Source organism: Chiloscyllium plagiosum, unplaced genomic scaffold, assembly GCF_037043375.1.
Source record: "Chiloscyllium plagiosum isolate Xiang-an unplaced genomic scaffold, Cpla_swu_hap1 HiC_scaffold_2, whole genome shotgun sequence".
Classification (NCBI taxonomy): Eukaryota; Metazoa; Chordata; class Chondrichthyes; order Orectolobiformes; family Hemiscylliidae; genus Chiloscyllium; species Chiloscyllium plagiosum.
In genome coordinates, this window is record NW_028270140.1 from 64,046,492 (window position 1) to 64,063,042 (window position 16,551).

At 39.1% G+C, this 16,551-nt stretch overlaps 1 protein-coding gene across 4 annotated transcripts in view; it reads left to right on the plus strand.

Annotated features, from left to right (window-relative positions):
• LOC122561627 (dual specificity protein phosphatase CDC14A-like) overlaps positions 1–16,551 on the plus strand; it is a 101,827-nt gene that overhangs the window by 54,010 nt on the left and 31,266 nt on the right. For 3 of the 4 annotated variants that reach the window (XR_006315064.2, XM_043713557.2, XM_043713565.2), the window contains exons 6-12: positions 3,366–3,432; positions 3,862–3,924; positions 4,037–4,124; positions 5,817–6,047; positions 6,567–6,705; positions 8,546–8,711; positions 14,492–14,604. Coding sequence is in view for 3 of the 4 variants with exons in the window: in XM_043713557.2 (XP_043569492.1) it covers positions 3,366–3,432; positions 3,862–3,924; positions 4,037–4,124; positions 5,817–6,047; positions 6,567–6,705; positions 8,546–8,711; positions 14,492–14,604 (867 nt within the window). In the remaining variant the exon portion in view is untranslated. Of the gene's footprint in view, positions 1–3,365; positions 3,433–3,861; positions 3,925–4,036; positions 4,125–5,816; positions 6,048–6,566; positions 6,706–8,545; positions 8,712–14,491; positions 14,609–16,551 lie in introns of those variants that run through there. The other variant, XM_087997329.1, reaches the window with a different exon arrangement.

Sequence of the window (16,551 nt, forward strand, 5' to 3'; positions counted from 1 at the left end):
CAGTTGTGTATCAGTAAGCACATTAATGCTGAGCTTGATAGCATGGTTGATGAAGTCTTCAGTTACTTCACTGATGATTAAGAGTAGATGGATGAGGCATTGATTGGCCTGTTGGATATGTCCTGCTTTTGGTTTATGGAACATACCTGTGCATTTTACATTGTGGAGTAAATGCCAGTGTTGAAGTTGGATTGGTACAGTTTGGCTAAGGCCAGGACAAGTTTTGGAGCGTATACCTTCAATACTATTGCCAAAATGTTGTCAGGGCCCCATGGCCTTTTAAATATACAGTGCCTCCAACCATTTCTTAATGTAGAGTCAAACAGCACAGAAACAGAACCTTTGGGATGTCTGGTTGGCACAGACCAATTGGACCAATCTGACCTAGTCCCATTTGCAAGCATTTGGCTGATATCCCTCTGAAACCCTTCCGATTCTTATACCTATCCAGATGCTTTTTAAATATTGTAATTGTGTCTGCCTCCACCAGTTCCATTTTGTGTGTGTGTGTGTGTGTGTGTGTGTGTGTGTGTGTGTGTGGTGGGCACGATGGATAGGGAGAGTAGCCAAGCCAGGTTCTTCTTTAAATCTTTTTCTCTTCCCCCCCCCCCCCTCACCTTAAACCTATGCCTTCTAGTTTTGAACTCCCCATCCTAACAAAAAGACCTTGGCTACTCTCCCTATGCATGCCCCTCATGATTTTATAAACCTCTATGAAGTCACCCCTCAACCTTGGACTGCTCAGCCTCTCCCTATAGCTCCAACTCTCCTGACCTGGTAATATCCTTGTAAATCTTTTCTGCACCCTCAAGTTTAACAACATCCCATAGAATCACGTGGCATGAATTGAATTGCTAAAGAGTGGCGTCTGATGCTGAGGACCTCCAGGAGGAGGCCAAGATGGGTCATCCACTCAGCTAGTTTGGCTGAAGATTGTTGCATATGGTTTAGTCTTTTACAGTTCACTCCCAGCGTGAGTTCATTCCATGCCCTTGCCACCCTCAGTCCTTCCTCCATGGAGTACTGAGTCTTTGGCTGACTGGGGTGTGGTAGGTGATTTCAGGAGGGGGTTTCCTTGCCTACGTTTTATTTGATGCCATGAGATTTCATCAGGTTTAGAGTCAATGTTGAGGATTCACAGGGCAACCACCGCCCTGTACACAACTGTGTTGTCACCTCTGCTGAATCTGACCTGCTAGTTTGAAAGAAGAGTCAGAATGGACTCTAAATGTTAACTTTTTTTACTTTCTTTCTCTGCAGGTAATGCTAGATCTGATGAGTTTCTCCAGCAATTTTTCTATTTTTATTGTGATGGTGGTCATGTCTGGAACACTGTATGCTAAGTATGATACTGCAGTAGGATGAGTCAGGCTGTTACTTAGCTCATCTGTGTGACCCACAGATGTCCCAATTTTGGCATTAGTTCTCTGATATTAGGGGAACTTTGCAGCATCACAGGCCTGTGTTTGTCATTGTCATTTCGGGTGTCTCCATCAGTACCAGGTGACCAATCTGGTTTCATCCGCTTTATTTTTGTTTTGAAACCTTTGCAACAGTTGATACAACCGTTGACTTTTAACTGCCCTCTCAAAAAGGTCTACCATGTTGGGTCTGGAATTACAAGTAAGCCAGACCAAGTAATGATGGCAGATTTCCTTTCCTAAAGGACATTAATTAACCTGATGGTTTCTATGTCAATAGTTTCATGGTGATTCGACTTTCAACTCAGTGTTTTGTTTTTGTTTTCAAAAGAATCCACCTTTTTAATCCAGCTTCCTAGACCATTATTTGTCACCATGCCAGGTGACTTGACAAGTGAAGTGCCTGCTCAGTCAATAGATTGAGACTAATATGAGGAAGTATGATTTCAAAAGGGTCAAAAAGCAAAATATTTTTCAATAGATGTGCAACTTATGAATGTTTTAGTGAGACTTAGTTGTGTAGAATCATACAGTACAGAAGAGGCCCTTTGGCCCATTGATTCTGTTAACAGCCAAAACCATGCTAATCTACATTACTCGGGGACACCAGCATGTGGCCCATAACCTTGAATTTTATGACATTTCAAGTGTTCATCAAAGTCTGTTTGTTTTTAAAAAGGTTATCAGGTTACCTATCTCTACCACATTCCCTGTCAGTGCATTCTAGACCCACCACCCTCAACTGGTTATTTTTCCTCAACTCCACTCTAAACCTCTACTTTTCAGATAATAATTACATATTAAGTGCCAGTTGGTGTACTCTGACAAGGAGTGCAGAATGTTAGTATGTAGTTATTGCAAGAAGATTGGATTATGAGATTTTTGACACATTTGTATAGAGCTTTGGTAACACCACACCTGGAATACGGTGTGCAGATTTGTCATTTTAGACCCCAGTTAATGTAAAACACAGACCAGGTTTTTGTACTTAACATGAAATACTATTTATTACAAATGGTTACCTATAGTCAGAATCTATTCAGTATCTTAGTATGAATTGTTGACACAGAATTCTAATGATTAAAACTGTAAACTCAATTATAAAAACTCCCCACATGTGACTGCAAGTGTGTGTGCACGCTAAGTTGGTGTTATGGGCAGAGCAAATCAGTTGCTGACTGTAAGGTTTGCTGAGATGAATCTTTTGACTTATCAGGACCTGCAGTTCCTTAATCTCCACTCTCCAGGTACTTTCACTTGCAGGAGGCTCAATGCAACTGATTCTTAACTTAATGTCTCTGACTTATTGGTTAAAAGCAACAGTTTACAGCAACTGATCAAGGAAAGTAAAATGGCTTTCTTCAGGTTTTGGGTATTATTTACTGCAGAGACAAGAACACCACCTTCCTTCTGGAGAACAACGTCTGACTACAGCATTCATACCCATAAGCTATACAGCTAGCTGGGAGGGAACTATAAAGTTGTTGGCAGCCAATGGGTCTTTGTCATCAATGGGTCACTATTACAGAGAACAATTAGCTACTTGTTGCCAGCCAAATCTCCCTACATAAAACCCATTGGCTCCAGCTTGTCTACAGTATCCTGTCTTATTGGTTAAACAAGTTATAGTTTAAACAACACTTACAATAAGGGCTGGTAGTTTGATTTTAAAAAGTTCAGCAATTCCTTTCACAGTTCTTGGATATTTAAGCAGTCATCTATCCAACATTCAGAAAAATAAAAATATAGCCTTTACAATCTTTAAGGCATTTTAGACCGGGAATTGAGGGATATGAGGAGGGTTGGGAAATTGACATTGAGGCCAAGAATAAGTCATTATCACATTGAATGGTAGAGAAGGCCCAAGTGCCAATAATCTTACTACTTATGCCTTATGTCCTTGTATTTTTGTGTTTGACAAATAGAAAACTTTTCTTATTGCAGGGATGCTTCATTTGGCACGTGTACATATAACCTAACAGTTTTGGACTGTTTACATGCAGTTAGTAAGGTAAGGTGATAAATATAATGTCAGTTTAATATTTCTTGGTATTATTTTCAGTGATAGTCCAAATATGGCTTAATGTTGTTAGAACTGGTTTGTATACTTGTGTAATATTACAAATCTTGCACACGATTCATCCTTGCACACAAACCTGTAACATCCTTATCCTTTCCATTTCAGCATTTGAGACTTTTGAATAATTCCAAAGATTTGCCTCTACTATTATGCCAAGAAGCCTCTTTCCTGTGTTAGCTACTCTGTGCAAAGTAATTTCTGCCATCAGTCCTGAACTTGCATTTTGTCCATTTATGCATGTATCTCTTTAACTTATAGTAATGATTTTACTTGAAGCATGTTTTGGATTAATCTTTTCTATTGAATGTTCTTGTATTTTTGACAATTGATAAACATAATTCTCAAGCTTTTCCTTTCCAGGCTCTGCAGTATAACTTCTTCAATTTTAATACATTTGATGTAGATGAATACGAACATTATGAGGTTAGTGTTTTTGGATTAATTAGAAGATGGCATTTTCAAAACCAATTTTCTGAGCGCATAGAAGACCAAGAGACTTAGAAGAATAAACAATTATGTTTATTTTTGTTTGCAGAGAGCAGAGAATGGAGATTTTAACTGGATAATCCCCAGCAAGTTTTTAGCCTTTAGTGGACCACATCCAAAGAGCAAAATAGAAAATGGTAGGTACTGAATTGTTAGGTTTATACTCCATTATGTGAATGTTTTTAATGATATACTGTTGAATCTTGGTTTTCTCATCCTCGTCCTCGTCCTTCTCCCTCCTCTTTCCCCCCCCCCCCCCACCGCAGTCTAACAGGCGATACACGTTGCCATGTTATACCAGTGCCCGTAGTTCTGAACAAACGTTCACAAGAACTGCTGATGCCAGAAATCCGAAACACAAACAAATTGGTAGAAACGCTCATCACATCTGGCAGCATCTGTGGAAAAGAACATAAACCGGGATTCCACTTGGAAAACAAATACATAAAACACAAACAAGGAGTGTGTGTAGAGAGATCAGAGTTAACATTTCAGGTCCAGTGACTCTTTAGAATCTTATCACGTGGTATTTCTGAATCATCTATATGACCTGTTCTTGTCAGTTTGCTTACAAGCATGTACCTCAGCTGCTGTGTCCATTGCAATCGCCTTGTTGCCCTCCCTTTAGTCTTAACTTTTCAGAAGTAAGCAGTACCATTTTAATAAATTTGACACCAACTAAACCATGGAGTCAATAACTCAACTAAGTTTTCCCTCTCATGATCACTATTCAATTATTTCTCTGGGTAACAATGCATAGAGCATTGGCAAAGTAGCAACAAACCAAGTATACGCTTGGGTCCATTTTTGGGTTGGCAAGATGTCACAGGAATCAATACTGTAGGCAATTTTAGTCTCTTTTATTAAATGCACAATGTTCAATTTGTGTTATGAATAGTTTGAATTATTCAATTCTTTTTGATTTAACGATTGAGCAGAAATTTATTACAATGTCCTCGGCATTGTGCGTGTATGTTTCAGTGAGAGATTACCTTTTTCTTTAATAAGATAACCATGTGTTTCAAGCCAGTTCCTGTCTGAGATTTGACTTGCTTAATAACATCAGCTGGGATTGTAGTAATCCACTTTATTTTTCATAATCATTTGTAAAATGCCATGATAAATTACATTTATATAGAATCTTTAAATTTAACAGATTTTGGTTTTTTGAATTGCTACATTCATTTTTGATCTTGCCTTGATCTCTCTCTGCCTTGAAAGCTTATTGAAGATAAGTTGGTGTATCAGCACACTTCAACACTCTTGCATTCATTCATGGTGTGCTTGATTTGTAAATACGTGATTCTACAAATCTGGCGATGAATAATGATTCATTGGAATGAGAAAGTTCCGAATATTAGCCTTCAACATCCATTAATATGCATTGTGTTTTATCTGTCTAACCAGTTATAATTATGTTAAGAGTGCATATCCAGTTTTGCATTTCAAACTGTTTTTAAGGATAGTAAACCATTAATGCTAGATATGATTTTCTGTAGGTGTCAATGTATATTAGTCCTTGTGGTGTCTATATAATATGTTCAATGCGTTTGTTTTTCAAATGGAACCCCACTTTGTTCTTTTCCACACTTTTGACTCTCTTCAATTTCAAATATTATTTCTGTAAATGGAAAGAAACAAATTGCTAATGATAACACACTAAGTCAGACAGCATGTGGGACGAGTAACAAGCAGTCGATGTGTCAGGACTTAAACCTGCTGCTTCCAGCAAGTTTTTTTCGGTTTAACCTTTTTATATTGAGTCTAAAACTGCTAAATGTTGGAAATGAATTCAAGGGCATATCTTGTTTCTCTCTCTGTTGGATTAGGTTACCCTCTGCACGCTCCTGAGGCCTATTTTCAGTACTTCCGGAAGCACAACGTCACCACTATTATTCGTTTAAACAAGAAAATGTATGATGCCAAGCGATTTACAGATGCTCGTTTTGAGCATTATGATCTCTTCTTTGTGGATGGAAGTACACCCAGTGATACGATAGTCAAAAAGTTCTTAAATATCTGTGAAAATGCAGAGGGTATCGTTGCTGTGCACTGTAAAGGTATTTTTTGCTCATTTTAATTTGTAATAATGATATTAGTAACACTGCATGCATCATCTGAGCAGTAAACTAAAAAAAGTGTGAAAACATTTTTCAAAAAATAAATTGTAAAACACCAAGTTTCAGCATGTCAGCATCTGAAGTGATTGGCCGCACCTAAGCCTGTCTTTGTGTTCTAGAAATTAATGGTGATGAATCATGTTTTCTTGAGACTTTAGACTGTGCAGACATTATAATTCTCTCTTGGAAATTCATTGCCTTTGCAGTTTAAACCAGAAATAAGTAGCGGATTGCCATCTTTTAAATTCAATGGTCTAGATGACTGCGAGCTCGAGAAGGGGGAGATGGACAAAGGAATAAAATTGATCTATTTTTTGTAATGAAATACTTTAATGTTGTTTGAATTATACATTCTATTTGTTTCCCTACGAATCTCGTTTAACGTACTGCTGATACTTCAATTTAAAACTTTCCAAAATGAGAGAAATGATTCTGTGCTTTTTTTTCAAAAACGAATAGCTGGCTTAGGCCGAACTGGTACTCTTATAGCATGTTATATCATGAAACACTACAAACTAACAGCTGCAGAAGCCATTGCCTGGATCAGAATTTGTAGACCAGGATCAGTTATAGGACCTCAACAGAACTTTTTAGAAGAGTGAGTACAATGCTGTTCTTAATTAAAATATTATGAAGGAACATTTAAACACAGTTTTAATAAAAGTATTTGCTGATATCTGATATGTGCTAAAACTATATCCTACTTTATGGTAGGAAAAATAAATTTGTGCACAGTCGTCAACAATTTTTCATGGGTAATATGTTGGGATTCTACGTAAACTTAGTTGAAGCTGGAATATAAAGTACACAAGGTGTACACAAGTACACAGGGTGTGTTTTTGGGCAAGGTAAGTACACCACTGGAGTAAGGAGGGATAAATTGAAGAGAAATTCATAAATCACTAATGTGTTCTTAAAAACTGTAAAGATATCTTCTGAAAGTGGCAGAGATTTGAGAATATATCTGACGTGGAAGGTCCACAGAATTATGTAGAACATAGTTTTGGATTAAATCGTGTAGAGTTTGAAGATTGCTGTTTGGTATATAATCTTTTTGTGCAATGTTAAAATACTACAATTGAGGTCATTCATTCAAAGAAATAAGAGAAAACCAATCACTGATTCTCAGTCATGATGTATGATACCATCCATTGCAGAAAATTCAAATATGAAGATGGCTATGAAAGAGGAATGGAATTGACATCATTGCCCCCTTTTGATTCACAGCCTGTTTGCTCACTTTCTAGGTTCACACTTTAAAATCTGAGCTTGGGTGAATCACCTGTGGTGCTTTCTCTAATCAAAGTTCACTACCTTCAAAAACAAGAAGTGATAACATTGAAAAAGGCAGATGAACAAAAGTTTTGGAAACATTTTTTGGGGGTGATTTATTGAGACACATTAACATAAGAGCATAAACATTTGTAAATTTGAAACTTTTTGTACTCCGTCTGCTTGATATAGCAGACACTATTTTTTGACAGATGGGTGAAGAATGGTTGGTTGAAAGGAGTTCTTTTTTTAAGTTGGTAGAATTATTTTATTCAGTATTTAATTTTTTATAACTCTAATATTTTGTTTGAAGCCCTAAGTAATAACTAAATGTCACAATTTTTCTGGGGATAAAAACGAATCGTCATAGGCTGCTGTCTTAGAGCAATGACCAGTTTAATCCAAGAGACGGGTGAGGGCTGAGGTGGAAGTGATGGGTCTTTTGTGGTACTTCAACCAGTACAGAACTGAACCCACTCATACTGCCTTGCAAGCCAGCTGTAATCAATGGCTTAGTGTTTTGGTTAGCTGTGGTAATAAAATAAAATCTATTTTAAAATTTATTCCCTACATTTTCCCCCAGCACCTCATCCATTTCAACAAAACAAAAAAAACTGAAGAAAAGAAAATATGACAACAAGTGCAGTAAATTTTAGTGTTAGGTAAGAATATGTTGGATCAGATAGAAAGCCTAAATAAAAATGCTTGGGAGAAAATGAAGATCAGAGCCAATTGCTTGTACAGATGTTAGGTTTTGTAGTTCAGTAAAGAAGTAATGACCTCCATAAATGGTTTTAGTATTTCACAGTTTGCAACTATGCATGAAAGTTTTTTATTCCCCTAAGTTGGAGGAGCTGGTGTGATCAAGACGGTCTGATATCTGTTTGGACCTGCAAGCAAGTGATACATTATAAATCGAATAAATTAAGTTGAATTAGTTAATACAAAATATTTGCATTAAAAGTTAATACAAATGAATTCATGGCACTGTAAACAGAGGCGTGGTCAGGTCCGGAGTTGCTGGGCAGAGACATTATAGATTTAACTTGTGGCCAGAGGAGAATGAGAAAGTACTGGACAGTTCTGTGTAGAAACAAGGATGAGTGCTTCTCATTCCTGCATACTTTCTATTTTTCTAACCTTTTGGTTTATGCTATGTTTGGTAGGAAACAAGCTAATCTATGGGCTCAGGGTGACCTTTACCGTGCAAAATTAAAAGATCAGCAAAATGGAAAGGACAAGGCCGGTGTTACCCGTATCCTTTCTGGGGTTGATGATATTTCTATTAATGATAATCAGAACATGACAATTGATGACCAAGAATGTCACATGGTAGGTGAAAGTTTGGTATTTCCTACTGCCATTATTGGATAACATTAATCAAGTTTTACAGCTTTACTGCATTTCATAGAAATGTTTAAGTGTAATATTGTACAACAGTTATCCTAAAAAATTGTTTAGGAATGTAACAGTATTATATAATGACTTTTCCTAATTATGAAGAACAAGAGAAAGGCAGCCATAACTCTGGCATGGGCAGCACCAGCAACCTTCTCAGCCACATGCTGTCTGACCAGGTGCAGAAATTGGACACCTATCCAAGTTGGAAGGAAGAAAAATCCACATCATGGAATCTATAGCCTGAGGTTTTGGTAAATGTGTATACCAATGCATGATAAAGCTAAGGTTTTTACATAAGCCTGGTATTGGTATCTGCAGTCCCCAGCAGTGACCTCATCCTTTCCATTGGACACACGATGGCAATAGTTGTTCAGGAGGTTGTTACTTGAAGGCGAGCCTCATAATTCCCCTCAACTGACTTGTTCTGTTCCTCACCCTGGGGTTCTGAGCTTAGTTCTATAGTGATTAGAAACAAGTTATGGGCGAGGGAAATTGATGTGAGGAGAGGAGGGATGGACAACATTAACAGAGAAAGTTAGATGCATAGGGCTCAAATGAAACTGAGTGCCAGAGTTGGAAGTTCAACTGGATGTAGGAGGCAATTTTTTTCCCTAATTCATAGGATGGGTTTAACTAGCCAGGCCAGCATTTATTACACGTATATAATTGTGCTTGAGAAGTTGGTGTAGGTGAACTACTACCTTTGAACAACTGTAGACAATTTGGTGTAGCTGCACCTATAATACTATTAGGGAGAATGTTCCAGGATTTTGACCCTGCATAATTGCAGGAAATGATATTTTCACGTCTGGTCAGTGAGTGACTTGGAGGGCAACTTGCAGGTGATGGTATTCTCATGTATCTGCTGCCCCAGTCCTTCTAGAAGGTAGTGGTCATGGGTTTGGAAAGTGCTGTCTAAGGAGTTTTGGTGAATTTCTGGAGAGTGAAGAATGAGTGAAGCTTTGCATTGTGCTGGTCTGAGTTAATTTGTATAAGAGAATGATGACAGATCAGAGTGAGGAGATTGGCTTTGGCAATTGATATGCCACTCACCTTTTCCACACTCCTGAGGATTTATGATATTCTTGGGGCTCTATCCAGGTTTGAGGAACCACACTGCTGTTGCTTACTTGATCAATCACTTGCATTCGCATCAGCTTGGTTGACAGACTAGCCTCTTCCTCCAACCGTGTCAAATATTGCCTCACTCATCCCGTGGATCCTCCAGTAAGGTCTTCAAGGGAAGGTTCTGAGAGAGTTTTCCCCAAGTATTTACTCCATTCCTGTGGTTGCAATTTATGTATGGTTCAGCTATTCTGCTCCTGTTTGAGTTTCTCCTTTGCTGAGTTTTAGGCATCACCCTGCCTAATCTCTGATCAGGAAACACAGAAATGAGTTGACAGTGCTGTGACTGAATTCCAGAGTCCCCGTAAACCGTCTTGATGGAACAAATGGGTTTCTGTCCCAATATCAGTTTCTCTATTGTGGATAGGTCTGTGAAGAGTAAAATGTCCCTCATAGGGAAATGTTTGAAATAGAAAAAGCAATGTATCTTCATGAAATACCAGGAAAATGGGAAATAAATTTTATGGTGCTCTTTGTTGGTCATCCTTTAAATGTCCATTTAGTACTGAATTGGAATAAGCAAAATCAAATGATTGTGAATATATTTCCAAAACACGCGAATAACCTTTTTATATTCTGCACATAATGTAGAAACACGTCCCAAGGTATTTCATGGAGATACAGTTACAAAAAGGTGAATGCTGAGCCAAAAGCGATTTATTAGAAAGGGGAAACCAAACATATGATCATAGGTCTAGATTTTAAGGAAGGACTTGACAGGGGATTAGGGATGAGAATTAGAATTAGAATCCCTACAGTATGGAAACAGGCCATTTGGCCCAACAAGTCCACACTGACCCTCCGAAGAGTAATCCACCCAGACCGATTTCCCCTATCCTATATTTACCCCTGACTAATGCACCTAACCCTGAACACTTTGGGCAATTTAGCGTGGCCAAATCCCCTAATCTGCACATCAAAGAACAAAGAAAATTTACAGCCCAGGAACAGGCCCTTTGGCCCTCCAAGCCTGAGCTGATCCAAATGTACTGTCTGAACCTGTCTGTCAGTTCCTAAGTATCTGTATCCCTCTGCTCCCCACCTACTCATGCATTTGTCCAGACGCATCTTAAATGAATCTACCTCTCGTTATTGAATCCTTCACCCTGGGGAAAAAGCTTGTCTCTATCCACCCTGTCTATACCCTTCATGATTTTGTAATCCTCAATCAGGTCCCCCCCCCCCCCCCCCCCCCCCCCCCCCTTAATTTCCTTTTTTCTAATGAAAATAAACCTAATCTACGCTACCTCTCTTCATAGCTAGCACCTTCCATACCAGGCAACATCCTCGTAAACCTTCTCTGCACCCTCTCCAAAGCGTCCACATCCTTTTGGTAATGTGGCTACCAGAACTGTACACAGTATTCTAAATGCAGCCAAACCAATATCTTGTATAATTTTAACATGACTTGCCCGCTCTTATACTCAATACCCCGTCCAATGAAGGCAAGCATACTATTTGCCTTCTTGACCACCCTATCCACCTGTGCAGCAACCTTCAGGGTACAATGGACCTGCACTCCCAGATCTCTCTGCCCATCAACTTTTCCCAAGCCTCTTCTGTTCATTGTACAATTCGCTCTAGAATTAGTCTTGCCTAAATGCATCACCTCGCATTTTTCTGGATTGAAAACCATCTGCCACTTTTCCGCCCAACTCTCCAGTCTATATCCTCCTGTATTCTCTGACAGTTCCTTATGCTTTTTGTTACTCCACCAATCTTCGTGTCATCTGCAAACTTGCTGATCATACCAACATTGCCCTCTTCCAGATCATTTATGTATATTACAAACAACAGTAGCCCCAACACTGACCCTTGTGGAACACCACTGGTCACATTTCTCCATTTCGAGAAACTCCCTTCAACTACTCTGTCTCTTGTCGCTCAACCAGTTCTTTATCTACCTAGCTAGAACCCCCTGCACACCATGTGACTTCACTTTCTCCATTAGTCTACCTTGGGGAACCTTATCAAATGCCTTACTAAAGTTCATGTATGTGACATCAACAGCCCTTCCTTCATCTATCAACTTGGTCACCTTCCTCGAAGAACTCGAAGTTGGTAAGGCACGATCTCCCCCGCACAAAACCATGTTGCCTAAAAATGATAAGCCCATTCTTTTCTAAATATAAATAGATCCTATCCCTTAGTACCTTCTCCAGCAACTTTCCCACCACTGCCGTCAGGCTCACTGGTCTGTAGTTACCCGGAATATCCCTACTACCCTTCTTGTAAAGGGGGACAACATGAGCAACCCTCAAGTCCTCCGGCACCTCACCTGTATTTAAGGATGCCACAAAGATATCTGTCAAGGCCCCAGCTATTTCCTCTCTCGCCTCCCTCAGCAACCTGGGATAGATCCCATCCAATCCTGGGGATTTGACCACCTTAATAACCTCTAGCCTACTTATGTTGATGTGATCCAGACTAATCAAACTTCTATCTCTAATCTCAACATTCATCATGTTCCTCTCCTCCGTGAACACTGATGCAAAGTAATCATTCAGAATTTCACCCATTCGCTCAGGTTCGACACAGAGCCTTCCTTCGTTATCCTTTATCGTTTAGTGGACCAATCCCTTCTCTAGTTACCCAGAATAAAATGCTTTGGGATTCTCCTTAATTCTGCTCACTAAATCTATTTCATGACCCCTTTTAGCCCGCTTGATTCCTCATTTAAGACTTGTCCTACTCTTCCAATATTCTTCCAGGGCCTGTTCTGTTCTTAGCTGCCTAGACCTTATGTATGCTTCCCTTTTCCTCTTGGCTAGTCGTACAGTTTCTCCTGTCATCCACGGTTCACGAATCTTGCCCTTCCTATCCTTTGCCTTCCACGGGACATGCCTATCCTGCACCATTTTTAACCTATCTTTGAAAGCCTCCCACATCTCAAATATGGACTTCCCTTAAAATAGCTGTGTCCAATCCACATTTCTGAGCTCCTGCCTAATTTTAATATAATTGGCCTTGGCCCAGTTTAGTACTCTTCCCTTAGGACCACTCTCTTCTTTATCTACAAGTATTACATCTTTGGACTGTGGGAAGAAACCAGAGCATCCAGAGGAAACCCGCGCAGACACGGGGAGAAATTTGCAAACTCCACACAGGCAGACTGTCACCTGAGGCTGGAATCAAACCTAGGTCCCTGGTGCTGAGAGGCAGCAGTGCTAACCACTGAGCCACCATGCCACCCAGTGTTTGATGCCAGAGTCTGAGAAACAGGAAATTTTGGGGAGCAAGGATGTAGTGCACAATTGGGGAAGGTTAGAGATGGGTAAAACCACTGGTCAAAGTCAGTCACATGACACCAGACTATAGTCCGACAAGTTTGTTTGAAATCACAAGTTTTTGGAACATTGCTTTTTCACCTGATGATTTCTGGTGATGTTTATCTATTAAATATTTAAAAGATGCCAATTTCTTTTTTGTCAAATGTTGACTGTAACTTCGTATAATGGAGCTTACACTGTGCATGTACTTCAAGATTACTCCAAGCTGAAATTTAATCTTTTCAGTTGAGAATAATGCATTTTGAATGACTTGTTACCTCATTTTTAAGAGCAATGCTGTTACATTTTAATATAGATGTTTAATGCTACAATGCATAATCTTTTAGATACTTTGCTTCATTTCAGCATCATGGGCTAGATTTTACACTTCACTCCACCCCCACAACCACCAGCACCATCAGTGGACTGCCTATGTGCCTGTCACCTGCCTGTTCCCTTTGTGGAGTTGTCAGGCAGTCTGTCCACGCTTGGCCTTTTGAGGCCTCTTAATGCCTCCTTTCTAATCTACATTGCTTTTTTATACTACAGGAGAGGGAGGCCCATGCCATGTGAAGTGGAAAGACTGACAGCCTTAGCCGCACAAGATGGTTGCCTGACAAAGGGAGAGAGGGCATGCCTCGTTTTGCGGGTTCCTTGACCCTATCAGTGGCACCTCCTCCATCTCTACACAGGCATAGACTCTTACACACTTATTCTTGTAGCCAGTATTTAATGACTGGTCCAGTTCTATTTCTGGTAAATGGTGCTCCCTAGAATGTTAATCATGAGTTAAAAGCATGCAGCGCTGGAAATGCTGAATAGGTGTGCAGCATCTGTGGATAGATAAATGCATTTCAAGTTAATTTTGAATTATCTGAAATGTGAATCCTGCTCCCACACTTGATTTTTATCTTCAAGCATTTCCTTTGTTTATCAAAGAATTTCTAACATCTTGCAGTGTTTTGCTGTTGTGGAGAAATTGAAGACATTTAGTAAGGGAGCGCTAAAGGCGAGCACTTGGGACATTTTCTGTGCCAGAAAATAAAACAATTTTGGTTATAGCTAACTTCAAATGTCCCTATTATTTTGGAATCCACTGTATAATTTAAACTATGGATTTGAAGATGGCAAAACAATAGCAAGCAATTAGTTTACAGTGTTCGTTCACAACATTAACAGGACAATATATGAAATTTGTTTTTCTTGGTTGTGTTGTGATCTTCAAGTCTTTCATACATGTAATTGGTGTGATATTGATTTAGTTTGTTTTGGAAAATTTGTTAATTATTCTGATTTTATTTATTATTTTCTCTCCAGTACAACGATAATGATGATCACTGCAATGATAAAAATGAACTGACCCAAGGAGATAAACTTCGGGTATTGAAGAGTAGAAGACCAGCTCGAGCTGTAACCACTGGATCCATAAAGTGAGTATCTAGTGCTATTAAGATTAGGTTCAATAGTATCTGATGCCTGTAGCCAGAATTCCCCTCAAACTTTGAGGTTTTATCTTTGGATGAATATTTTCTTTTTAATCAGAGAAGTAGTTGTTCCTGGACAATGAAACGCATTGCTATTTCACATTGTGTCTACATGATTTGGAGATGCCGGTTTATGACTGGGGTGGACAAAGTTAAAAATTGCACACAGCAGGTTAAAGTCCAACAGGATTAATTGGAAGCACTAGCTTTCGGAGCACGGTTGTCAACCTGATGAAGGTGCGGCGCTCCGAAAGCTAGTGCTTCCAATTAAACCTGTTGAACTATAACCTGATGTTGTGATTTTTAACTTTGTGTCGACATGATGTAGTCTTAGGTAAATAATAATGCAGTTAGCTGGAGAGCAGGCATTTCTTTGAATCCAGTAATGTGCTTTTAATACTTGTATCAAAAACCTCTCTATTACACCTATGGATAGTTCCATACCCTATAACAATCATCAATGTAACTTTTCAAATAAGTTGGGTTGGCTAAGCATTTTTAAGAGGGATCCCAAAGATGTTGAGACTTGCTGAAGAGTTGCACTTTGCCTAAAATTATTTCATGTGCCCCTTAAGGATGGAAAATTTCCCTTTTGCCTCTTATCAATCTGGGCTGACTGTATCAAGTCAGATAATTGTACTTTATCCACTCTATATGGGGCTTGTGATTATTGCCATGAAATCTATTTGAATTTATGGCTTCATGGAAGATGCAGCCATCTGAACTGAATTTTGTGCCTTATTTCAAAGAACAAGCTTACTGTTTTTTTTTTGTCCCCTGATTGAATAAAGCTGGACACACTTTAAAACATAAAACATTTCACATAAAACCTAGAAATCGGGTCCTGCTGTAGGTTACTCCTCAGGGCTAGTGTAAGAATTAACCTAAGTGGATAGGAGGTAAGAAACCAGCAGATGTTTATATCCATTATGATATTAAAATGTTGCATGAGACTGATACTTAGCTTGAGACAGTACAATTAATGGTAGCAATGCAGATATTCTTATACGTGGCTTGGTGTCTTGCCATGTAATTGATTTTATTTATTGCACATGCTATTTTCTGTCCGAATTGATGCAGACGAATCTGGCGTAGCTTTTTTTAAAGTTATGGTAGTGTCTGCTCCTACATCACTGCTCCTACATCACTGTCCCTACTCCAAATGCTCCTGAAGGGAATAACAACATTCTGGGATGCAAACAGCAGGAATCTGCTGCTCTTTGACATTTGTGTTCATGAGTTACATATAAACTGTAAATGTTGACCGATAAATGAATTGCATTTGTACATGATTCTACCTTTGCCTGTAGCCTGCATAAGTGATGCAGCCCAGAATGAGCTGCCAGAGGAAATGGTGGAGGCTGATACAATGTAAAAGGCATCTGGATGGGTATATAAATAAGAAGGATTTAGTGGGATAAAGGCCAAATGCTGGCAAATGGGATTAGGTTAATAGGATATCTGGTTGGTATGAACGAGTTGGACTGAAGGGTCTGTTTCCGTGCTGAGCATTTCTGTGACTCCAAGTTGTACCTCTCTTTCTCTTTCTCTTTCTGCTCTACCCACCTTTCTGCTCACTCACCAGATACAAGTCAAACTTTCTTTTCAAGCATTTATTTTGAAGAAATTTTATAAGCTCTGCTTCAGCAATGTTATTTTTCCCTATTCTAACTGATCTCTGTAGTTCCTTTTTCCCATCTGCATTTTATCTTAAATTTGGTTGTGGTTTTGGTTGTGATCTCAGGAGCTGACATTTTGCTCATGGTACTAATAAAGGTGTTAGCACAAACTTAAAGGCAAACATGTTTGACTAATTTGCTTGAAATTTTGGAACAAGTAACTGAGAAGTTTTGAAGGCAACGAAGTTGATGTGCATGTGGACTTTCAAAGACA